This window comes from Nicotiana attenuata, unplaced genomic scaffold, assembly GCF_001879085.1.
Source record: "Nicotiana attenuata strain UT unplaced genomic scaffold, NIATTr2, whole genome shotgun sequence".
Taxonomy (NCBI): domain Eukaryota; kingdom Viridiplantae; phylum Streptophyta; class Magnoliopsida; order Solanales; family Solanaceae; genus Nicotiana; species Nicotiana attenuata.
The window spans coordinates 55,728-82,714 of NW_017671071.1; the positions used below are offsets into that span (position 1 = coordinate 55,728).

At 39.4% G+C, this 26,987-nt stretch overlaps 1 protein-coding gene across 1 annotated transcript; it reads left to right on the forward strand.

Moving 5' to 3' along the window:
* The first annotated feature begins 22,800 nt into the window (after window positions 1-22,800).
* LOC109205669 lies at window positions 22,801-23,331 on the forward strand. Its single transcript, XM_019368406.1, has one exon. It carries the CDS (start codon window positions 22,801-22,803, stop codon window positions 23,329-23,331), a length of 531 nt encoding a protein of 176 aa, XP_019223951.1.
* Window positions 23,332-26,987: the final 3,656 nt, after the last annotated feature.

The following is a 26,987-nucleotide window of genomic DNA, read 5'->3' on the forward strand; positions in this document are numbered from 1 at the left end:
ATGAAATGTGGAAGACTTGGCCACATTAACCTCTGTTGTCCCTACTCTATGTCATTAAAAAGTCCAAAAGGCTAGGATCAACTGAGTTCCCAAACAATACTGCAGCAGCCAAGTGGGGAAGAATGGCAAACAGTCTTGTTCAAAAGAGAAGGCACACGTCCACACATAGTAACAGTTAGTGAGTCAACAATCCCAGTTAATGCAAAGATCTTCAATGCAGATACTGGTAAGTATCTCCAAATTTAGAAGCTTACATTTGTTGAAAAGGATCCTAAGGACAAGTCAGTCAAAATTACAAGTTTTTATCATAACCACTCAAGTAAAAAGGAACCCTCCTATGATAATCCACTGATTACCAATAACAATTACTCATCCCTAACAAACCTGCCCACAGTTTCTACTAATGACATCAGATCAATATCATATGAGGAAATCATGGACCAATGCATGGAGCATACGATTAGCACACCTGATACCAGCTGCCTACACGTGGCAGATACTATATACACTATTCCTTATAATAAGCAATTATTAGATTAAAACCAGCTTACTAGTAATCTGTTGGATGAAAAAGTATTTAAAAAACAGGTCTCTAATAGCACGACCCAATTAACCCACTCAAAATTGCAACAAACCTACTGCCCCACAAGTGAGCAATCCCCCCCTCCCCCCCATATTGGATAAGACTCCTCTCAACCCTAGTACTTCCCTCAAACACCAGTCCAGTGAGATATTAGGAACGAAACAAATGGACATAGTCCTAGAACATGTGGCAACTACAAAATCTTTCCCAGATCATGCTAAAACCATTATGCTTCCACACTCCTCCCCCATGCAATTAGAACCTACTTCTATAAAAGTTGCCTACTACCTCTTCCTCCAATAAGCATACTGATAGTAAAACTCAGTCTATAAGTTCTAAAGAGCCACAATATGCCGAGATTACCTTTTTGTCTGAGAAGAAAAAACATACTGATCCAAATTCTTCGCCAAACACCAACACCAACAATGAATAACCTCCCTCCCTTTTCCTACCCCACCTGCCAAATCCAACGATTTACTACACATTCCCACCCCTACCTCCAAACTACCAGCCCCTATCCTGGATGGAGGCAGGACTAATGGGCTTTGCAATCTCATTCAACATGGAGATCAATGGTCAGGACATTGTCCTAGTAATCTAGAATACTCCATATCTGGAACAACTAATATCGAAAGGAATGCGACTAGCTATGAACAACTACATGAATCAAACATGGATCAAAAATGTGCTACAACCTTTGGCACGAATCATGAACCACAACCTGATCCAAGCCATGCAGAATCAATAGAATCTACCACCTCGTGCGAACCCATAAACTCCAATGAACCTCCCTCTAGACCTTACTTTCTTCTTAACAGAGGAGATATCTCAAATCAGCCCCATATTCATACCATGGGACACACATGCAAACCAAACTCACCCCAATCTGCAGGCCAACATCCCCAACCAGATGGAAGCCAACCCCCTCACAACGATCAAGGCCTAGCAGGAAACCCAATAGAGGAGGAGGAGGAGACAGAGACTCTAAACATGAAATCGAGTGTGGAATTTTTCAAGCCTAAACGAGGTAAGGTACTACTCTTCAAGGAAATATTGAGCAAGAAGTTCATATTCAGTTGTCTTCCCTCGATATACAAATACTCCATGGACATAAGGCCACCACGAGATCCACCACTAGGCTCTCATGCAGTGATTTTAGTCCCAATGCAGAAGAAACAACCCCAATTCCAATATGGAGCAGGAGATGAAGTTGAACCACCAACAACCATTAAGGATGAATAGAGCCACAAACATCATCTTTTGGAACGTTCGTGGAGAAAACGATGATGAATTCTGTAGAAATATTAGGGAAACCATTGACACTTACAAGCCTTGTTTATTGAATTACTGGAGACTAGTATGGGCCCCCATGCATCTCTGTTAAATGAATTTAACTTCACAGAGATGATCGAGGTCCCTGCTAAAGGTCAAGCTGGAAGATTGGTCATTCTCTATGATCACAATGTAATCACTGTTAACAACTTTACTAGGAGGGGTCAGGAAATTCATGTCATGACTGAGTTACTCCCCGTTCGTTTTACTTGGCTCCTAAGCACTATTTATGCTAGCACTAATATTTATGATAGAGAAATTATGTGGCAATACTTAGAAAATATATCAAACACATTCAATGGAGCATGGTTAGTAGGATGTGATTTAAATGATATAACCATGTCATCTGAAATGTTCGGGGGTAGAAAGTATAGCCACTCCAGAACCTCTAGGATATGGAATCACATTAATAATTGTAGACTTTAAAATATAGGTTACGAGGGCTGTAAGTATACGTGGTCTAATCATAAAAAAAAGATACAAGGGTTTAATTATGGAGAGATTTAATAGATTCTTAGCCAATGAGGAATGGTTAATTTTTTTCATGGCTCCTTAGTAACCTACCTGCCAAAAACCTACTCGGACCATAACCCATTACTCCTTAAGCTTAATCCCTTCACCACTAACCTACCACAATAGCCCTTTAGGTTAGAGAATATTTGGTGTATATACCCCGATTTTATCAACATAGTCCACACAAACTGGGAAAATAATAACTTTAAGGACTGTCATGCACAATTTTGTCATGAATATTAGAGATTGGAGTAAGAATACCTTTTGGAGACATCTTTAGGGAGAAAAAGAAAATTTTGGCTAGGCTATATGGTATACAATGCTCTCCTTACTATGTTACTAGCTTATTCCTTCAAAACCATGAACTTTCCCTACGAAAGGATTATAATAACAACTTGAAATTAGAAGAAGATTACTGGAAGCTTAGATCTAGAATATCATGGATCAACGATGGAGATGCAAACACGAGATATTTTTATATTTGTGCCTCTAACAGAAAAAGAAGACACCACATTAGTTTTTTCAAAGATAATTCAAGGAATTGGATGGACAACCATAATGATATCTTGTTACACACCCAAAAATACTTTGAAGATGTTTTTACTACATTTCACTTTCAATCCTTAAGACTTAATAACATAACAAGTTTTGATACCTTAGATCTTTCCCCCTTGGCAGACCCCTCCTTGATAGTTAGATTAACAAAATCATATTCTCTTTCAAGCCTTTTAAAGCTCCTGGTCCAGACGGACTTCATCCTTTCTTCTACCAAAAATATTAATAAATAGTTGGCCCTAGTGTTATTAATTTCTGTCATAAAATCTTTATCTCTCATTGCATTCCGCCAGAAATAAGTAATACCTATCCATGCCTCATTCCAAAATTCCACAATGCCAACAATCCTAAGAATTTTATACCTATTAGTTTATGAAATACCATTTACAAAGTTATTACTAAAATCATCACTAATGGGCTGAAACCCTTCTTGGAAAATATCATTAGTACCTTCCAAGCTAGTTTTATTAAGAACGGATGTGCTAGTGACAAGGCTATTCTAATACAAAAAATTATTAATACCTTCAAGAAGAGTTCCAGCAAGAATGAAAAAATGATCCTCAAAATAGATTTGGAAAAAGCTTTCGACAAACTTGAGTGGCCATTCATCTCCAAAACACTCCAATACTTTAAATTCCCCGCCCCTCTCCCAAATTACCTCCCTCATAATGTCGTGTATTTCAACTAGTTCCATGGCTGTCCTTGTGCATGGATCAAGTACTAACTCTTTCAAACCAAGCCGTGGGATTAGACAAGGTGGTCCCATGTCGCCCTATATCCTTATTCTATGCATGAAAATGCTTACAAGATATATAAATCATCAAAGATATTAATATGTGGGACCCATTATTCTCTCAACAAATAGTATGGCCCTCTCCCATCTTTTTTTTTTTGTAGATGACCTTATGTTAATGAGCCACATAAATAGGAAGTCTTGTAACACTATTTTCTCAGGACTAAAATCTTTTTGCAATATGTCAGGGCAAACAACCAATTTCTCTAAATCAAAAATCATCTTCTCAAACAATTGCTCTACCACATGTATTAATGACATCTCAAATTTCTTTGGAATAAAGAGTAGTGACTCCTTTAGGAAATACCTTGACTTTCCTATTCTAATTTCTAATCCAAAGGCAAAAGATTTCTATTATATTCTAGACAACGACTAGACAATTAGAAATCTAACTGTTTAAACATCGTAGGTAGAACCACTCTAGTATCATCCACACTTGCTAGAATTTATGTCATGCAATACACTCTCCTTCCCACTAAAATCCTTAACTCAATTGACAAAATTCGAAGGGATTTCATATGGGGTACCACTGACTCTAAAAAGAAGCTCCACCTTCTAAACTGAGATACAATCACTTTGGAAAAAATAAAGGAGGTCTAGGTCTTAGAATATCCAAATCAAAAAATCTCGCTCTTCTAACAAGCCTGGCTGTAGGATGCTTAGTAATTCTCTTGACCCATGGGCAAAACTCCTATCCAAATGTACATTACAAATCAAAGAAAGAGCCACTCCTACTGTTGGAAGAGTATTCGCAAAGGGCACATCTGTAACAAAGGAACTCTTTGGTCTATTCATAAAAACTCCACCCTATGTATCTGGGATGCTAGAGGGATCCCCAATACTCCACATCTTAGAAGCTGCATACAGAGCCCTTTAAATAAAAGCGATCTCTCAACAAAAATTGGTGATTTAATTATTAACAATTCATGGTGTTTAGACAAGATCTCTTTCGAACTACCCCACAACGTTATTAGCAACATTCTCTCTATTATCATCATAATAAACACCCCTTATGACTGCCCCATGTGGGAATCAAATAGTGATGGTATTTTTTCTACGGCAACTTGTTACACATTAATAGACGAAGAGAATCCCTCTCCTAGAAGTTTCAAATGGATTTGGGAAATATATTGTCCAAATAAAATAAAGTTTTTCCTCTGGAAATGCTACCACAATAGACCCCTGTTCCTATCTACACCACATTATTATGAATGTGGATAAGGTGTGCACCATCTGCAGGGATGTAAGGAGCCATCTACAGGGCATGTAAGGAGGACCTATCCCACATCTTTCTTCACTGCGACATAGCAAAGATTCTTCGGCATTCACTCAAGTGGGATAGTACAGCCGCCACCTATAATAACCATCACTGAGTGGATGATATAGCAACCCTTGTGTTCCCTCCAATTGGATAACGTGGGGCCAACTATTTCCCTTTATTTTGTGGACTTTTTAGTCAACAGAAACAATAATATAGAAAATATTTCAAAAATAGTGTTTCTATCCCCCTTTATCATTAGCCAAGCTACTGAGTACTACTACCTCACTAATAGGGAAAGTAATCACGTAAGAAAAGTCAGGTTCAATACGAGTTGGAGGAAACCACAAGCTGGTTGGTATAAACTAAACTTTGATAGAGCTCATAAACAAACAGCCAGCGGAATAGGTAGCGTTATACGGGATCATTACGGCCATTGGCTGATGGGTTTCAACATGAGGGTGCAAGTTGTTTCTTGTATACATGCAGAACTCTGGCACTGAATCAAAGCTTGGAATTTTCTTTGGGAAATTTTTTTTTTCCACTTTAAATTGAAACTGACTCAACCCAGGTAACGAACTTGTTAGAAATGGAAAACCTACTTACAACTCTCTCATACATGATTGCAGATGGTTGTTATCCGTGAAGGATAAGGAACTAGTGGTCTGACATAATTTTAGACAAGGGAATGAAGTAGCACAACTGGTGGCGAAGGAAGCTACCAAGCAGGCCCACCTAAATAAGCTCAATTATTTTGTTATCCCCCACCCTTTGTTGTGGCCAGGATGATGGCGGACAAGGATATAGGTTCTTGTATGAAACCAATGCTAGAAAGCATACGTAGAACTCTTGCAAATCTAAGGAATCTGAATGCCTTAGACGGCATCTCTGCTTTGTGTAGTGAGTCAATTACTCAAATGGTCACTCAACTATCCCAAATTATCTCCTAATGTCACTTTTCTTTCGTTTGTAACAACAAAAGTCACCGTACTATGCCTATTGCACTCAAAATGTAACTCAACTAGATTTTTTAAATTTTGGATTGCCAAATACCTATTTTACTGTCACGACCCCAGTTCACCCTCCATGAACATGTCGTGATGGCACCTAGTTCCTACAGCTAGGTAAGCCTAACAATGCGGAAATAACAACCTAACTTGCGAAATGGTTAAATAAAGCTAGACATATTAAAATAGTAACTGCATAGAAGGCCGCTCGGCCTATACAACTCAAAAGAATACGGAAGTCTACAACTCAATCCCAAAACCCGGAAACTCACGGGAACCACAGGCTAATTGAAATACTGTAAATGCACTAATCTCCAGAATGTCTACATCAAAAGTATGATAGAATCTAGACACTACAGATAGAATAAGGAAGGAGACTCTTCAGTCTGCGGACGCTGCAGATATACCTCGAAGTCTCCGTAGCTCTCCTCGCCTCAAGGATAGTGCGCCTGAGTGGAGGTACCTGGATCTGCACATGAAAAACATGCGCAGGAAAGGTATGAGTACACCACAGCGGTACTCAGTAAGTACCAAGCCTAACCTCGGTTGGGTAGTGACGAGGAAGGTCGGGGCCCTACTGAGATAAAATAAAATAATAAATTAACAGTATGAAAAACTGACAATAATAATGAGTACAGCAATGAGATAAGACGGGTTAAATAAGGCAATATCAAATACACAAGGAACGGAACAACCACAGAATAAGTACAGCTCAATACCAATAGTAACAATGAGGATCTCCCAGGATACCGTCCTGTAGTCCTTTTCTCAACTGTCCAGTGGATCTCCCGGGATACCGTACCGTAGTCCAGCTATCAACGTGCAGGGGGATCTATCGAGAATCTAACCCGCAGTCCCAAAGTAAATGCACAGGGGGATCTATCGGGAATTGAACCCGCAATCCCAAAGTAAATATGCAGGGGGATCTATCGGGAATCGAACCCGCAGTCCCAAAGTAAATGTGCAGGGGGAACTATCGGGAATCGAACCCGCAGTCCCAAAGTAAATGTGCAGGGGGATCTATCGGGAATCGAACCCGCAGTCCCAAAGTAAACAAACAAGGGGGGAGCTACCGGAATCCCACATCCATAGTCCCAATGTAAATGTGCAACCACAACCAGAAGATATTCAGAAATGAACTACAAAAGGCAAACATCAGGTAGTACTAGCCTAGCATGCTTCACGTAGTACAGTCAAGGCAACTTAAACAATTAGGCAAGTTAAATCAACTAAACATGCTTTTCTAATCTAACACAGGTTATAACTGCAAGTAAAACAAGGCAAATATGAAGGAAACTCAGTCTATATATCTTAAGTAAAAACCGGGTTTTTCAACAATTAGCTCAAGTACGCGCTCGTCACCTCACGTACAAGTCACTCAATTACCACATATCAAATCCTAAGGGGAAAGGTCCCCCAACAAGGTTAGACAAGCCACTTACCTCGAACCGGCTCAAAATCAACTAGAAACCACGCCTTTGCCAAGAGTATCCGACTCCAAATGGCCCAAATATTCAATACATTTAGATATCATAAATAACATCGCAAAGAACTGGTTTTGTTATTTAATTCAAGGCTACGGCGTGAAATTAGGTAAAATGACCAAAATGCCCTTCAGGCCAACGCCTCGGAGTCGAATAATTTTCACATTTTTAGAACCCTCGTACTCTCGTGAGTCTAACCATATAAAAATCTCCCAAATCAGAGGTCAAATGCTCACTCAAAACTCAATGGTTTAGCCTATGAAGTTTTACCCAATTTCTTCCAATTTTTTATCCCAAATTCGAATTTAAAGGATGGATTTAACTACAAAATGATGAAATATAACTAGAAGGGATTAAAGAAACGTTACCCAATAGTCTTCTCTTCAAAACCCTCTGAAAATCGCCCTTGCCCGAGCTCAATTTGGTTTTTCTAACTTATGAAATCAAACCCTCGAATTTTCTATATCAGAACAGGCATCTCCACTTCTGCGGACAAGGGACCGCTTCTGCGGTCCCGCTTATGCGGAAAATGAGTCGCTTCTGCGACTTTCACTAAAGAGCCAATGTCCGCTTCTGCGGACCATTAACCGCTTATGTGGAATTTAAGCCGCTTATGCGGTTCTAATAAAATTCCAAGCTTCCGCATCTGCGGTTCTCTTTCTCGCAGATGCGAGGCCGCTCCTGCGGAATTTCCTCCGCATCTGCGGTACCTGAAAAACTCTGCCCAAACCCGCTCCTACAACCACCAGGCCGCTTTTGTGGTTCCCAAGCCGCAGAAGCGAAAATACCAGAATAGAGAAAAACCAGCTGCTGCAACACTTCAAAAATTCTTCCATAACCACCCGAAATCATCCCGAGGCCCCCGGGACCTCAACCAAAGGAACCAATAGCACCTAATACCTCATTCAAACTTGTACCAACCCTTAAACCACCTAAAACAACGTCGGAAAGTCGAATTAATCAATGATTTGAGCCTAAGAACTTCAAATTCCATAAAAATACATTTTCGATCAAAAACCTAACCAAAACACGTCCGAATGACCTGAAATTTTGCACACACATCCCAAATGACACGACGGAGCTACTGCAACTTCCGGAATTCCATTCCGGCCCTCGGATCAAAAATTCACTATCGGACCGGAAACTTCAAAAAATTCAACCTTCGGCATTTCAAGCCTAAATGAGCTACGGACTTCCAAAATACATTCCGAACACGCTCCAAACCCCGAAATCACCTAACGGAGGTAACGGAACCATTGGATTTCCATTCCGAGGTCGTCTTCACACTGTTGCGACTACGGACCATTTTTCAACACTTAAGCTCTCATTTAGGGACTAAGTGTCCCAAAACTCTCCGAAACTCAACACCCGAACGTCCCGGCAAAGCCCAAAATAGCAGAAATGAACTTAGGGGAAGCAGTTAATGGGGGATCGGGGCGTAAATCCTTAAGACGACCGGCCGGGTCGTCACATCCTCCTACACTTAAACATTCGTTCGTCCTCGAACGAGCATAGAGAACATACCTGAAGTAGTGAAAAGATGAGGGTACTGGCTGCGCATATCCTGCTCGGTCTCCCAAGTCGCCTCCTCGGCCGGCTGACCCCTGCCACTGAACCTTTACTGAAGCTATGTTCTTTGACCTCAACTTTCTGATCTGCCTGTCCAAAATAGCCACTGGCTCCTCAACATAGGATAGATCCTTGTCCAACTGGACTGAACTGAAATCCAACACGTGCGACGGATCACCGTGATACCTCCGGAGCATCGAAACATGAAATACCGGATGAACTCCGGCCAAGCTGGGAGGCAAGGCAAGCTCATAGGCAACCTCCCCAACTCGCCGCAAGATCTCAAAAGGGCCAATAAACCTCGGACTCAACTTTCCTTTCTTCCCAAACCTCATGACGCCTTTCATAGGCGAAACCCGAAGCAGAACCCGCTCACCAACCATATATGAAACATCACGAACCTTCCTGTCCGCGTAACTCTTCTGTCTAGACTGGGCTGTACGGAGTCTGTCCTGAATCACCTTGACCTTCTCCAATGCATCCTGAACCATCTCTGTACCCAATAGCCTGGCCTCACCCGGCTCAAACCAACCCACCGGAGATCTACATCTCCTGCCATATAAAGCCTCATACGGCGCCATCTGAATGCTGGACTGATAACTATTGTTGTAAGCAAACTCCGCCAGTGGCAAGAAATGATCCCAAGACCCTCCAAACTCAATCACACACGCACGGAGCATATCCTCAAGAATCTGAATAGTGCGCTCGGACTGTCCGTCCGTCTGGGGGTGAAATGCTGTGCTCAACTCCACCCGAGTGCCTAACTCCTGCTGCACGGCTCTCCAGAACCGCGATGTAAACTGAGTACCTCTGTCCGAAATGATAGAAACTGGAATACCATGCAGACGGACGATCTCCCGGATATAAATCTCCGCCAACCGCTCCGATGAATAAGTGGTACACACAGGAATGAAATGAGCGGACTTGGTCAGCCGGTCCACAATAACCCAAATGGAATCAAACTTCTTCAAGGTCCGTGGAAGTCCAGATACAAAATCCATGGTGATGCGCTCCCATTTCCACTCCGGAATCTCTATCTGCTGGAGCAACCCACCCGGGCGCTGGTGCTCATACTTCACCTGCTGGCAGTTGAGGCATCTAGACACATAACCAACTATATCCTTCTTCATCCGCCTCCACCAGTAGTGCTGCCTCAGGTCCTGATACATCTTCGCGGCACCCGGATGGATGGAATACCGCGAACTATGGGCCTCTGCTAGAATCATCTCTCGAAGACCATCAACATTGGGCACACAAATCCGGCCCTGCATCCTCAATACTCCATCATCTCCAATGGTCACATCCCTGGCATCTCCACGCTGAACCTTGTCCCGAAGGACAAGCAAATGAGGGTCATCATACTGCCGCTCCCTGATATGATCAACTAAGGAGGACCGGGAAACCACACAAGCTAGAACTCGACTGGGCTCCGAAATATCCAATCTCACAAACTGGCTGGCTAAGGCCTGAACATCCATCGCCATAGGCCTCTCTGAAGCTGGTAAATATGCCAAACTCTCAGCCCGGCGACTCAAGGTATCCGCCACCACATTGGCCTTGCCCGGGTGATATAGGATAGTGATGTCATAATCCTTCAGCAGCTCTAACCACCTCCTCTGACGCATATTGAGATCCTTTTGCTTGAGCAAGTGCTGCAAACTCCGATGATCAGTATAGATCTCGCAAGGCACTCCATATAAATAATGACGCCAGATCTTCAAGGCATGAACAATGGCAGCTAACTCAAGGTCGTGGACAGGGTAATTCTTTTCATGTATCTTCAACTGTCTGGACGCGTAGGCAATCACCCTACCGTCCTGCATCAGCACCGCTCCAAGGACAACTCTGGAGGCGTCACAATAGACAGTATAAGACCCCGAACCGGTAGGCAACATCAAAATTGGGGCTGTAGTCAAAGCTGTCTTGAGCTTCTGAAAGCTCGCCTCACACTTCTCGGTCCATTGAAAAGGGGCACCCTTCTGGGTCAACCTAGTCATAGGGGCCGCAATCGACGAAAATCCCTCCACGAAGCGACGGTAGTAGCCCGCCAAGCCAAGGAAACTGCGAATCTCTGTAGCTGAGGACAGCCTGGGCCAACTCTGCACGGCCTCTATCTTCCTCGGATCCACCCGAATACCCTCACTCGAAATCACATGGCCTAAGAATGCCACAGAACTCAGCCAAAACTCACATTTTGAGAACTTTGCATATAACTTCTTCTCCCTCAAGGTCTGAAGCGCGGTCCTCGGGTGCTGCTCATGATCCCCCCACTTCGGGAACACACCAGAATATCATCAATAAACAATAACGAACGAGTCAGGATATGGTCGGAACACATTGTGCATCACATGCATGAAAGTTGCTGGGGCATTGATCAGCCCAAATGACATAACAAGGAACTCGTAGTCTTCGGGATATCTGGCCCCCGAATCTTCAACTGATAGTAACCTGAGCGCAAGTCAATCTTAGAACACACATGTGCGCCCTGAAGCTGGTCAAACAGATAATCAGTACGAGGCAAGGGATAACGGTTCTTCACTGTAACTTTGATCAACTGGCGCTAATCAATACACATTCGCATAGAACCATCATTCTTCTTCACAAACAAGACTGGAGCACCCCACGGTGAAACACTGGGTCGGATAAAACCCTTACCAAGCAATTCCTGCAACTGATCCTTCAACTTCTTCAACTCAGGAGGAGTCATATGATATGGAGGAATGGAAATGGGCTGAGTGCCCGGCAATAGATCAATGCCGAAATCAATGTCTCTATCGGGCGGCATGCCCGGAAGATCAGCTGGAAACACATCGGGATAATCCCGTACCACTGGAACTTAATCAACAGAAGGGGTATCAACACTGACATCTCTCACATAAGCTAAATACGCGGCACACCCCTTCTCAACCATACGCTGAGCTTTAAGGAAAAAAATAACTCTACTGGGAGTGTGATCTAAAGTACCACTCCACTCAATACGCGGAATACCTGGCATAGCTAGCGTCACGGTCTTGGCGTGATAATCAAGAATAGCAAAATGGGCGACAACCGGTCCATACCAAAAATAATACAAAATCAACCTTACTGAGTAACAATAAATCTGCTCTGGTCTCAAAACCACGAATAGTAACCAAGCATGACCAATAAACGCGGTCCACAACAAGAGAATTCCCCCACAGGAGTAGAAACATAAATAGAGAAACCCAAGGAAATTCCGAGGTACACCCAAATGCGGAGCAAAATAAAAGACATATAAGAATAAGTAGAGCCTAAATCGAATAGAACCGATACACTTCTATAACAAACCATGACAATACCTGTGATGACAGAATTTGAGGCAACAGTCTCAGTACGGGTAGGTGGGGTAGCAACTGCGGTTGTAACCAAAGCCTGAGAACTCTACGGGGCGCACTGTGGCCGAGAAGTCTGTGGAGGCGCACTCCTCCCAAGTCTAGGGCAATACCTCACCACATGGCATATTTCACCTCACTCAAAGCAACCTCGTGACTGACGTGGCAGTGGGAACTGTGCGGTACGGGTACTCCAAGACCCCTGACACCTGAAACTCTGTGGGAACTCTGAGCTGTAAACTGAGCTGGCTGACCCACAAAACCTCTACCATGACACACCCTGCCTCCAAAATAAGGACCAGTATATCTCCCCGGTCCACGAGGTCTACTCACTCCTCTATACTCTCCCTCCTGACCTCGTCTGTGCTCTCTCTCCTGGACCCACCTGTCCTCTACTCAGCGAGAGGTACTCACCACCCGCTGAACTGGGACCACAGGTTATGTCGCCATGACACCTGGAACCTGACCAATGGAAACTCGCTGCTCTGGAGTGGGGGCGGCGGGAGTCTAGGTCCCTCCCCCAATCTGTGAAGTAGCCGGTACAACCTGAATCAATCCAGCCTGAATCAATGTACCAAACATGTTCAGGAATTGTGCCAAAGTCTCCTGAAGGGCTGGAGTAGTAGTAGCTGTAGTAGGTGTGCCAGGTGCCTGGGCTCCGGCTGGATCTGCTGGCGGTACCTCGGCGGTAGCTCGCGCAGGTGCTCGGGTTGCACCACGGGCGCGTCCTCGGCCTCTACCCCGTCCCTGGCCTCTGACGGCAACAGTAGGGGGCGCGATTGCCTGATAATCTTGAGTAGCACGTGTCCTCACCATATGTGAGAGAATAGAAGACAGAAGTTTGGAATTGTGAATGTCAAAAATCTCGCACGACAGGGAAGTCAAATGAAGTGGAATTTTCCTAATAGTTACATAGCCTCTCGTAGATAAGTACAGACGTCTCTGTACCGATCAGCGAGACTCTAATAAACCGGCCTGTGTTCCGTGACTCCTATGAACCTAGAGTTATGATACCAACTTGTCACGACCCCAGTTCACCCTCCACGAACATGTCGTGATGGCACCTAGTTCCTACAACTAGGTAAGCCTAACAATGCTGAAATAACAACCTAACTTGCAAAATGGTGAAATAAAGCTAGACATATTAAAATAGTAACTGTATAGAAGGCCGCTCAGCCTATACAACTCAAAAGAAATACGGAAGTCTACAACTCAATCCCAAAATCCGGAAACTCACGGAAACCACAAGCTAATAGAAATACTGTAAATGCTCTAATCTCCAGAATGTCTACATCAAAAGTATGATAGAATCTAGACACTACAGATAGAATAGAGAAGGAGACTCTTCGGTCTGCGGACGCTGCAGATATACCTCGAAGTCTCCGTAGCTCTCCTCGCCTCAAGGATAGTGCGCCTGAGTGGAGGTACCTGGATCTGCACATGAAAAACATGCGCAGGAAAGGCATGAGTACACCACAGCGGTACTCCGTAAGTGCCAAGCCTAACCTCGGTTGGGTAGTGACGAGGAAGGTCGGGGCCCTACTGAGATAAAATATAATAATAAATTAACAGTATGAAAAATTGACAATAATAATGAGTACAACAGTGAGATAAGACGGGTTAAACAAGGCAATATCAAATACACAAGGAACGGAACAACCACAGAATAAGTACAGCTCAATACCAATGGTAACAATGAGGATCTCTCAGGATACCGTCCTGTAGTCCTTTTCTCAACTGTCCAGTGGATCTCCCGGGATACCGTCCTGTAGTCCAGCTATCAACGTGCAGGGGGATCTATCGGGAATCTAACCCGCAGTCCCAAAGTAAATGTACAAGGGGATCTATTGGGAATCGAACCCGCAGTCCCAAAGTAAATATGTAGGGGGATCTATCGGGAATCGAACCCGCAGTCCCAAAGTAAATGTGCAGGGGGAACTATCGGGAATCGAACCCGCAGTCCCAAAGTAAATGTGCAGGGGGATCTATCGGGAATCGAACCCGCAGTCCCAAAGTAAACAAACAAGGGGGGGAGCTACCGGAATCCCACATCCGTAGTCCCAATGTAAATGCGCAACCACAACCAGAAGATATTCAGAAATGAACTACAAAAGGAAAACATCAGGTAGTACTAGCCTAGCATGCTTGACGTAGTACAGTCAAGGCAACTTAAACAATTAGGCAAGTTAAATCAACTAAACATGCTTTTCTAATCTAACACAGGTTATAACTGCAAGTAAAACAAGGCAAATATGAAGGAAACTCAGTCTATATATCTTAAGTAAAAATCGGGTTTTTCAACAATTAGCTCAAGTACGCGCTCGTCGCCTCACGTACAAGGCACTCAATTACCACATATCAAATCCTAAGGGGAAAAGTCCCCCACACAAGGTTAGACAAGCCACTTACCTCGAACCGGCTCAAAATCAACTAGAAACCACGCCTTTGCCACGAGTATCCGACTCCAAATGGCCCAAATATATTCAATACATTTACATATCATAAATAACATCGCAAACAACTGGTTTTGTTATTTAATTCAAGGCTACGGCGTGAATTAGGTGAAATGACCAAAATGCCCTTCAGGCCAATGCCTCGGAATCGAATAATTTTTACATTTTCATAATCCTCGTACTCTCACGAGTCTAACCATATAAAAATCTCCCAAATCGGAGGTCAAATGCTCACTCAAAACTCAATGGTTTAGCCTATGAAGTTTTGCCAAATTTCTTCCAATTTTTTTATCCCAAATTCGAATTTAAAGGATGGATTTAACTACAAAACGATGAAATATAACTAGAAGGGATTAAAGAAACGTTACCCAATAGTCTTCTCTTCAAAACCTCTGAAAATTGCCCTTGCCCGAGCTCAATTTGGTTTTTCTAACTTATGAAATCAAATCCTCAAATTTTCTATATCAGAACAAGCATCTCCGCTTCTGCGGACAAGGGACCGCTTCTGCGGTCCCGCTTATGCGGAAAATGAGTCGCGTCTGCGACTTTCACTAAAGAGCCAATGTCCGCTTCTGCGGACCATTAACCGCTTATGCGGTTCCGCTTCTGCGGAATTTAAGCCGCTTCTGCGGTTCTAATAAAAGTCCAAGTTTCCGCATCTGCGGTTCTCTTTCTCGCAGATGCGAGGCCGCTCCTGCGGAATTTCCTCCGCATCTGCGGTACCTGAAAAACGATGCCCAAACCCGCTCCTGCGATGACCAGGCCGCTTCTGCGGCTCCGCTTCTGCGGTTCCCAAGCAGCAGAAGCGGCAAGCCAAAATAGCAGAAATGAACTTAGGGGAAGCAGTTAATAGGGGATCGGGGCGTTAGTTCTTAAGACGACCGGCCGGGTCGCCACATTTACCCTCTAGATTATAAACATTTATCTTCTTTTTATTTTATTAAACTTTTTTACTATTAATAACATAAATTCAAAAATTTATTTATACAATTCAGAATGAAAGAAAATAAAGGTTGTAAAACATATATTCCATGCACGTAATATAAAAATAATTATTTTAATAATATACATTATATATTTTTGAAAATTATACTCAGTTATATTATTATATTTCTATCAACTTTCCGACGACACAAAGTTATGTCACCAGAAAGCAGGGGGACTATCTGTATAGGATAAAATATGCTATGTTAAGTCGTGCATGGAATATATATAATATAATTGAGCATAATTTTCAAGAATATATAATGTATATTATAAAAATACCTCTATTTAAATAATTATTTTCATATTATGTGCATGGAATATATATTTTACAACCTTTATTTCCTTTCATTCTGAATTATGTAAATAAATTTTTGAATTTTTGTTGTTAATAATAAAATTATTATTATTAATAATTAATTCTAATTAAATTTTTCACCATGCTCTTACTTGTTATTCCAGCATTATATATATTTAAATACTTTTTATTTTTTTTATTTATAAATAATATTTATTTATTCTATAGGTAAGTCCATAATGTAAATTAAAAAGGAAAAATCATAATATTTAAAAGTTTAAAATGAATAAAAAGAAGATAAATGTTTATAATTTACAGGGTAAAATAGGTATTTGGCAATCCAAAATTTGAAAAATCTAGTTGAGTGACCTTCTGAGTGCAATAGGCATAGTTCAATGACTTTGTTGTTACAGACGAAAGAAAAGTGACTTTATAAGATAATTTAGAATAGGTGAGTGACCATTTGAGTAATGGACTCTTGTATAATGATCCTATGGATCCTTTGAACAATGTTTCGTAGTATTTAAATAAAATGTCTACTCTTCAAAAAAAAAAAAAAATCCTTTTATTAAACTGACTGCGAATAGTAGTATTTTGACCAGTCTCATTGCTCCCCATAGCACTAACTACATCTTGTAATGATGCATATTAATTAATTAATATAAAATAAGTATTATTCTCGTTCCAACCAAAAAAAGGAGTAGTATTGAATCATTACATGGCATGTTTATGTATGGTCGAATTTCAGTTATGTAATTCGCATGTATTAAACTTATTATTAATTTGTCCAACCAAAAAAAAAGAATAAGAAAAAAGAAGCGTGACGTCTGTAAGGTTACTTATTGTCTTAGAAATTACAATAAATTTATCATTAATGAAATACAAATTATTATAGATACTATGTAAAAGTTAAGAAAAAGTTAAAAGCAAAAGCCCTTAGCGAATGCCTTTCGCCCTTATTACCATTTAAGAATATATTTATATTGGACAGAGTAATAATTTTAATTATTTTCCTAATATATAGGAATAGTCATTAATTATTTTCTAATATTTAGGGACAAACATTTAATTAATAGCCTCTATATTATTTAGGACTTTGATATGGAAAATCATATAATTATCTTTTTGTTATAATTTTTTTGTTCAAGAGTGCTTGACGAGCTCCCATTTTTTTTTCCTCTTAAAATGTTTTAGGTTTAGTATTATTTATTTTCTTTTTCTTTTTCAGAACACCTTTTTTTATAATTTATGTAATTTGATTATACAATGAGCTACAATAATTTATTCCTTTTTCTAATCTATTGGAATAATTCATATAATAGTATTTATTATTAATTAAAAAAGTAAATAAATTGCATTTTATTTTTGAAAAAATATGTTATTTTCTATGAATTTGTTACTCCTGTTTGAATCTTCTAAATTGAACTAGGGAATAACTTTTCAAAAAAAAATCAAAAACATTCTTAAGTTTTTGAGGATTACATGTGGTAGAAAAAGAAGTATGATAACTTTTGAATTTAAAGTGATTGAATTACAAAAATAAAATAATTTTTTAGATGAATATATTGACTGATCTTGTATGCAGATTTATCATTTTAGGAAAATTTAACTTTTATTTTATCACACAAATATAATATTTTAATATATTATTTATATAGTATTTTAAATTTTTTTCTTATTAATATAGTGTATACGCGCAAAGCACGTATCATAAGACTAGTAGTTTCTTATATATCTTTATACCCCAAATTTTTTGGGTGACTTTCGGAAATAATGTGCATTTCTGTATTTATTTTTAGAAGAGTTAGTTTTGGGAAAGTTGAATAGCTGACAAAAGAAAAAACAAATATATATTCAAATAATCACAAAATAGCCACAAAAAGTGAAAGTCTCCTAAGTATGTGTAGGTTTCTAATATAGTACTCTCTCCGTTCATTTTTATTTGTTTATTATATTAAAAATATATTTTTACTTTTACATGTCCATTTTATCAAATCAAGATAAAGACAAACTTTTCTTAATATTTACCCCATATCATTATCCGAAAATATTTTTCAATACTTTTTGAAATGCTATCATTATTATGAGTAAAATTGTAAAATACATACTTATTTATTTTTTTATTAAAGGTAGTACAAAGTCAAAAATGGTTATTATTTTGTGCTAAGTGCTTAATTTTGAGTTCCTTTTTGCAATGTTTGTCGGAATGAATTGCGTGGGCAATCATGAAATACAATCTCAGTGCATATGGTAAATATTTAATATTGTATATATCAGTATTAGAAAGAGATCAAGTGCACAAAAGTCAAATACTAGAGAAAACGACGTTGCACTAAAAGGTCTCGGCGCAGTTTAAGCAAGGATTGCTAAACTGCACGGTCAGCAATGGCGAGGCAGAGGAAGAAGAATACAGCAAAGGCAACAAACACAGAGCAATCAGAGAAACTAGATGAGGAAGATCAGAGGATAGTCACACCAGAAACAGGAATTCAACAGAATTTAGAACCAGCGCAACTGTTCCATCGGATGAAAGGTATGGGGAGTGCACCAACGATTATGCATGGACATGAGCAGAAGGAATCTGTGGAGAAAACAATAATCCAAGCTCCAACAGTTGCTTCAATTGCAATAACTCCGACAGATCTAGCAGAAAATGAAACAGAAATGGCGATGGCAGCTAGGAAACTGACATTCTCGACTGGACTTGAGAATACAAAACCAACCCTATCAGCGGTGATACAAGGTAATAGATCAATTCAGCAAGGATTGAAATTGAATTACTATCCTCCTACTGTTAAGGATGGGAGGAAAATTGTACGATTGAACATGATAGAGGTAGAGGAACAAACGAGGAAATGGCAAACCAGCTTGATTGGGTATGTATTAGAGGAACACCTCAATTTAAGGAGATGCTCAATTTTGTGTATGGTGTATGGCAATTTGTATCAACTCCTCAAGTCCTATTGCATGAAGAGGGCTACTTCGTTTTTAAGTTCGATTGTGATGAAGACAGAGACCTGGTTATGCAAAATGGACCTTATACATTTAATAACAGGCCTATAATTCTGAAAAATTGGGAGGCTGATTTCAAATGAGTAAGGAATTGATGACAAATGTACCAGTGTGGGTAACGTTTCCTGGGCTACTGTATACAGTATTGGACAGGAGAAAATTTGGGAATAATTGCAAGTTCAATAGGAAAACCAATATGCACAGATAAGCTAACAGCACAGGAAGCTCGAATTTCATATGCTCGAATGTTGATAGAAATGGACATATCCCAAGCATTGCCTGAGGATGTATTGATTGAGACCCCAAATGGAGAATTGAGACAACAACAACTGAAGTATGACTGGCATCCATCCTTTTGCCAGGATTGCCTCAGTGTAGGACATAACACAGGAGAATGCAAAAATCAGAAAGGAGAAAAAAAGGAAGGAAAGGGACTGCAGGAAGGAAAGAAACAAGGGAAGAAAGTTATTACAAAATGGATTGCCAAAGCTAGAGAGGAAACACAGAACAAGGAGACCACTGCTGAGGAAAACAATGTGAATTCAAATAATGAAGATGAACAAAGACAGGAGGCTGATTTTCAGATAGCAAAATCAAAAGGAAAGCAGGTGCAAAAAGAGAGGAACACAGTGAGAAAGAATGCAATGGAGGAAGCAATACAAATTAGACTACAACAGAACAGATTCACTGCATTAAGGATTCAGGAAAAGGAGGATGCTAGCTCATCATCAAATGGGGTAAGAGTACCTGTAGTTCAACCCCCATGATCATCTGTGCATGGAATATAAGAGGGCTGAATAAGCCCTATAAGCAGAAAGAGTTAAAATCTTATCTGCTTAAGAATAAAGTTACAATAATGGGTGTCTTGAAACTAGAGTAAAGCAATGGAATGAGAAAAAGGTAAAAAATAAGATGGGAAGTGAATGGGAAGTTTATACTAACTATTCTTATGCTCCTAATGGGAGAATATGGATCTTGTGGAAGAATCAACAGGTGAAAGTGAATATTGTGCAAGCTGGGGCTCAAATTGCACACTGTGAGCTGAAAGATAGAAATTCAACATTCAAGTGTTGGATTACCTTTGTGTATGGACTCAATACAATAAATGAAAGGAAAGAAGTTTGGTCTCAGCTAAAGCATATTAGTAATAATATGGTGGAAGTTTGGGTGATACTGGGAGATTTTAACATTATGCTATCTACAAGTGATAGACCGAATGGTGCTCCTGTCCATTTGAATGAGGTGATTGATTTCCAAGAATGTGTCACTGATATAGGGTTGGGGCTGTTAAACAGGAAAGGGTGTCAGTGGTCTTGGTGTAATAAGAGAGAGGCTAATGATAGAATATATAGCAACATTGACTGGGCACTAGGGAACTACTCTTGGTTCCTGCAATATGGATATATTGAGGCAGTATATGATAATTATGTGGTTTCAGACCACTCTCCCATAGTTCTATGCACTGATGCAACAAGGAACCACCTACCAAAACCATTCAGATTGCTAAATGTAATCCTACAGGAGGAAGAGTTTCAGAAGACAGTGCAGATAGTGTGGGGTCACAGGGTAGATGGATACACAATGTATTCAATCTGGAGAAAATTGAAAATGCTGAGAAACAAGGTGAAAGAACTGAACAAAACATATAACTCTGTAGGTGACAAGGTGAATAAATTGGAGGAAAGACTATCAGATATCCAACAGAAGCTAGATAAGGATTTATTCAATGAATCCTTGATAAGAGCAGAAAAAGAAGTTCTGTTACAGTTGGAGAAATGGCAAAATGTGCAGGAAAAAGTGTATAGACAGAATTCAAGGGCAATATGGACCACAGCAGGTGATTCAAATACAAAATTCTTTCATGGACACTTGAAAGCAAGACAGGCTAAAAACAGAATATCAACCATTTACAAAGAAGATGGGCTGAAGTTGACTGATCCTGTACTGGTAGAGAAAGAATTCACTAGTTTCTTTGAGAAGTTACTGGGAACAAAGGCAGCTGAACTACCTTGCCTTGATGTGAATATAGCTAGAAATGGTCCGTGCTTGGAGAGGGAACATCAGCTGGAATTGATTAAAGCAGTAACAGAGGCAGAGATACTTCAGGGGTTGAAAGAACTGCCTAGAGACAAGGCACCTGGTATTGATGGCTTCCCAGTGGAATTCTTCAGAGAGTACTGGCATATAGTTGGTGCAGAGGTGATCAAGGCAGTGATAGAGTTCTTCAACACAGGGAAATTACTGAGGGAAATATGTAGTGCTACACTCACATTGGTGCCAAAGGTAGCTAGTCCAACCTATGTAAAAGAGTTTAGGCCTATAGCTTGCTGTACTACTGTGTATAAACTCATAGCTAGGATTCTCACAACAAGACTAAAGTCAGTGGTGGATCATATAGTTGGACCAGCTCAATCAGCATTTATTGGGGGAAGAAGCATACTGGATAATGTGATCATTGCTCATGAACTGGTGAAAGGATACAACAAAAAAGGAGTGTCCCCAAGGTGCATTATTAAAGTAGATATAAGGAAAGCTTATGATTCTGTTGAATGGCCTTTCTTACAGATGGTGCTACTAGAGTATGGGTTCCCTAGCAAGATAGTTCAATTAATCATGGAATGTGTAACAAATGCTAGTTACTCTATTCTGATTAATGGAGGTTTGACTAAAAGATTTAAAGCAGAAAAGGGATTGAGGCAAGGGGATCCTATGTCCCCATACCTCTTTGTCCTAGTAATGGAGTATCTCAGCAGAACCTTGAAGACTCTCAAAGATGTTCCAGACTTCAATTTTCACCCAAGGTGTGCAAGGCTTAATCTCACTCATATATGTTTTGCAGATGACCTTATAATGTGTTGCAGAGCTGACAAGATTTCAATCCAACTACTACTAGAAAAATTCAACCATTTCTCTAAGGTGACAGGTCTTAAGGCCAACCTAGAGAAAAGTTCTATATATATGGCTGGAGTGAGCCTGGACTTCAAGGAAATGATATGCTCAGAATTTCAGTTTAAAATGGAGAATCTGCCCTTTAAGTACTTGGGGGTACCTCTGTCTTCCAGGAAACTGTCAATACATCAGTGTTTACCTCTGGTGGAAAAGATCACAAATAGAATAAAGTGCTGGACTTCAAAGTTGCTATCATACAGTGGTAGAGTGCAGCTGATAAAAAGTATACTTTTTGAAATGCAAACATACTGGGGACAGGTATTCATTATTCCAAAGAAGATTATACAGTTAGTCAATGCTGTATGTCGAATCTTTCTATGGACAGGCAACTACAACCCCTCAAAAAGAGCTCTAATTGGATGGGAGAGAGTATGTATGCCTACATCTGCAGGGGGATTAAATGTAATTAGTTTTGAATGATGGAACAAGGCTGCTATATGCAAAATGATGTGGGCAATACACATGAAAAAGGATGCACTTTGAATCAAATGGATACATGCTATGTACATAAAGAAGGAAGACTTTACGGAGATGCAGACACCAAGGCAAGCTAGTTGGTTAGTCAAGAAGATCTTTGATATTAGGGATTAATACAAGAAGATAGAAACAATTGCAAACATAGATAAATTCTGTGTGAAAGGCAAATTCAGTATTCACAAGATGTATACTCTATCACGACCTAAGTACCCTAAGGTTGAATGGAAAGCATTGACACTGGGAAATGGTATTCCTAGGCACAACTTTATCCTGTGGTTAGCCTTAAACCACGGACTCACTACTGTGGATCGACTTGCAAAATGGGGGATTCAAGTTGATCAAGATTGTGTATTATGTAAGAGAAGACAGACTGAAAATATGGAACACATATACTTTGAATGTCAATATACAAAGTATATTTGGAGCAAGCTGCTGGTTTGGATGGGAGAAAATCACCAGATAGGCACATGGCTTGAAGATGTTACCTGGATGAGTAAAAGAGCAAGAAGTGGTCGAGCCCAAAACAACATGCTGGTCTTCTTGTTTGCAGCAGTAATGTATCAAGTATGGACAGAAAGGAATATGAGAAGATTTCAAGGGAAGGAGAAGGAAGCAGAGCGAAAGGTTAGAGACATTGTCCTCCAAGTTCATATAAAAGGACAGCAAAATGCGAAGTGGAAGAAGAGACTTGAGCAGCTGAATAGTTTCCCATAGGAGTCTGTATTTGGTTGCTATTGTATGCTGAATGAGTCAAAAGTAGTTAAAATAGTTATATTGATGTAATGAGTCTAACTCTTGAGTCCTAAAGAATTAGAGGCACTGTATAATTGTTTCTTGGTTAAATAAAATTTATTTTGACCAAAAAAAAAAAAAAAGAGATCAAGTGCTTTCACATATATCGTTGCCCAATTTGCCATGATTTTTAATGGCATACGTACTTAATTTAGTGTGCCACGACAACTGAATAACTTAGTACCATAAATTAACCATACTGCTTTATTTTGCAATATAAATTATATCTTTTTTCAGGCAAAGTAAACACTGATACTTTATTCAAAAAAGGGAGAAAAAAACAAATAAATTGAGGGCTTTGTACCACATTCCTTGAGACATACGCAAAGAAATGTTCCTTTGTTCAACGGCATACTCTTCGACATCTTTAACTTTCCATATCCACGTTTATTTACTTCCTTTTTTTCTTTCTTCTTTTGCTTTCTCTTTTATTTTCTATCGATTTTGTTTTCCGTGTAAAATTATCATGGCATATTAAAACCAAAAAGGATCTAATGTCTTTATTTAAATTAATTCCAAAGATAATATCGATCGATTTTTTTTATGCACGTTTTAGTATGAGGGACTAAATGGTATAAATATGTTTTGAAATAAGTTATATTTTTCTTTTTTCCACTGTAGTTGGACCAAAGGATATAATTAACAATATGAGTTCAGTCTAATTAATATTCAGCTCCTCCTAATAAAGAATTTCCTTATAGAAAAAGTACTGGTTATATGGATTAAGTATAATAATCTCGTGATAAAATATGAGATTACTTTATTTCGTATTTGGTTGAAGTTTATTTTTTGGTATAAGCAATTCTGAAATTATTTATGCCGCAATTGTATGCATATGGGATAAAAATCCCAAGATTATTAGTCCACGATCGGATAAAACAACAAAAATTACAAAGATATCCTTCTCCCCAAGTTTTTTAAGAAAATCAAAGTTAAAATTAAAAATAAAAATTTATCCAAGTTTATCTAGTATTAAATCAAACACATACTCCATATATCACATTTTCAGTCCAAGGGACTATCTACAAATAAAAATATATTCATAAAATAATCTCATGATTAGTTAATCCTCTTATAAATTCGATGTTATAATTGTTCACAAATCAAACGACCGTAAATAATTCAAAGCCCCTTAAATTTTCAAAAAGTACACGAAGTTAATTGTTATTTCTTGAGAACTGGGCGTAAGTTGTAAAACGCCAACTTCAGATGGGGTCAAACAAACTTTTAAATAAATAATTTTTTTTAATTTTTGAAGATCATTTTTTTTTGTGTGTGTGGTGGTGGGGTTGGGGGGGGGGGGGTAGTAGCTGTCACTAAATTCTGTTCAAATAAAATTGGATCCCAAACAATAACTTTATAATTTCAGCTGCTCAACATAACCTCATTCAATTGTCTCCTACTTTTGTTTCCTAAAATAATACTTCCTCCGGTTCACGATCAGTGACCAATTTGCTTTTGCCACACCCATCAAGGAAATACAAAATTCTAGACAAAAGTAGTTAGTATGACTAAACTATCCTTAATTAAATGTTGCAGCATAGTTAATGTGAGGAGTAAAAGACTTTTTAGGGATACATACATAAAGATAATTTTGAAAAAACAAATTGAATTTGTTTTTCGCTATATAAATGGACACTTATTTTGGAGTGGAGAGAGTAGCATTTAGAGACGTTGTGATATAACAAAAATGTCACTTCACGTATTATGAGTAATACATACTTACATATAATTGTGCATGAACTTGCAATATGCTTTTGTAGACTCTCTCCTAGTTTCATTAATTTCCACGCCCACACCACAATATTTGGTAAGACTATTCTATTACACAAATTTTAGCCTAACAATGGAAATACATAAGAGTATATGAATAGATGAACGTGCACCTCTCTCCGAAGAATGTGCCAAAACAGAAATACTCTAAAAGGTAGTAAAAGCATGCAAATCTTTAAAAATCATTAGCGGCTTGATTTCGTTCAAACCTTTGATTCTCCCTAGAGATTTTTTTTTTTCGGTTTATAACTATTTTTATTGAATTACTCCTCCCGGTCCACTTTAATTATAAATTTTTTGGCTATTTTTATATATACTAAGGAATCTTTCTTTTAACATTACTAAATAAAATTGACCATATAAACCTTGCTATGTCTTTAATTTGTTTATTAGAAATGTAATAGATTCTCCAAGGGAAACTCAGGAGGAAAAAAAAAGAGTTAATTGTTGAGTATAGTGGGACCCACCTATTTAAGAATTAAGTGTAATTAGTTGTAACTAGTCTTAGCTGTTAGTTAGTGTTAGTATAAATAGTGTAGTCGGTTAGTTATACTGTACACAACTATCATTTCCTTTCTTCTCAGTTGTGAAATAAAAGAGCTTTCTTCTTTATCTCTTTTCCTTCTTCTAGAATTTTCATCTGCCACAGCTGAGCTTCTTAACATGGTATCAGAGCCCGGTGCTCGATTTCCTTAAGCTCAACCGTGAGAAAACTTAGATTCCTCAGCTATATCAAATCACCTGCTCATCAATTTGATCGAGCCATTTTCAATACAGAAATCTCTCAGCTCAATCTAGGATTTGGGAATTCTGATTTTCTGGTTGAAACAAGGTCAAATTGTGTCTAAGAGTAAGTAATTTTAGATTTTCTGGTGAAGATCTCGCTGCTGTGACAATGTCGATCAATGAAGATGTAGATGGCTCTCCTGTTACTGCGTCAACCCCTGCAGAACTGGTCGATCACAACCATCCTCTCTACATTCATCCATCTGATACTCAAGCCTAATTAGTTCAGTGATCTATGCTTCCGATGCCCACAGTGTGGGAAGACCTCAAGGAAAGATTTGATAAGGATAATGCATCTAGGGCTTGCTATTTGCACAAGGAAATTGCCACATTAACTCAAGGCATATTGTGACGACCCAAAGGGTCATCACCTGTTTATAATTGAATTCTGTGTTCCCGAGGCCTTGAAAACCCCATTTAGAGTTGCCTCGATTTGCGTGCGCAGTCCGGGCGCCTAGCCGAAAAGCTTAAATATGAAATTCTGCGAAAAATGCTAAGTTTTGATGTTAAAATGAATAAATTTGACTTTGATCAACATTTTGGGCAAACGGACCCGCACCCGTGATTTGACGGTCCCGGAGGGTTCGTGGGAAAATATGGGACCTGGGCGTATGCCCGAAATCGAATTTCGAGGTCCCGAGCCCGAGAAATGAATTTTTTTAGAAAAATTGTTTTCTGGAAATGTTTAATAAAATTGGATATGAAATTTGATTAGAACATGTTAGTATCGGGCCCGTATTTTGGTTCCGGCGCCTGGAACATGTCTTATATATGATATAAGATGTTTCTGTGAAATTTGGTGAAAAACGGATGTCATTTGACGTGATTCGGACTTGAATTGCAAAAATTGATGTTTTAAGAAGTTTGAAAAAATTCTTTGATTTTGAGGTTTAATTCGATGTTCATGATGTTATTTTGGCGATTTGATCGCGCGAACAAGTCCGTATGATGTTTTTGAGCTAGTATGTATGTTTGATTTGGAGCCCCGAGGGATCGGGTGAGTTTCGGATAGGCATCGG

What these genes read in the sequence shown, in the direction of transcription:
- LOC109205669 (XM_019368406.1), top strand. Translation starts at nt 22,801, where the DNA reads ATGTATACTCTATCACGACCTAAGTACCCTAAGGTTGAATGGAAAGCA.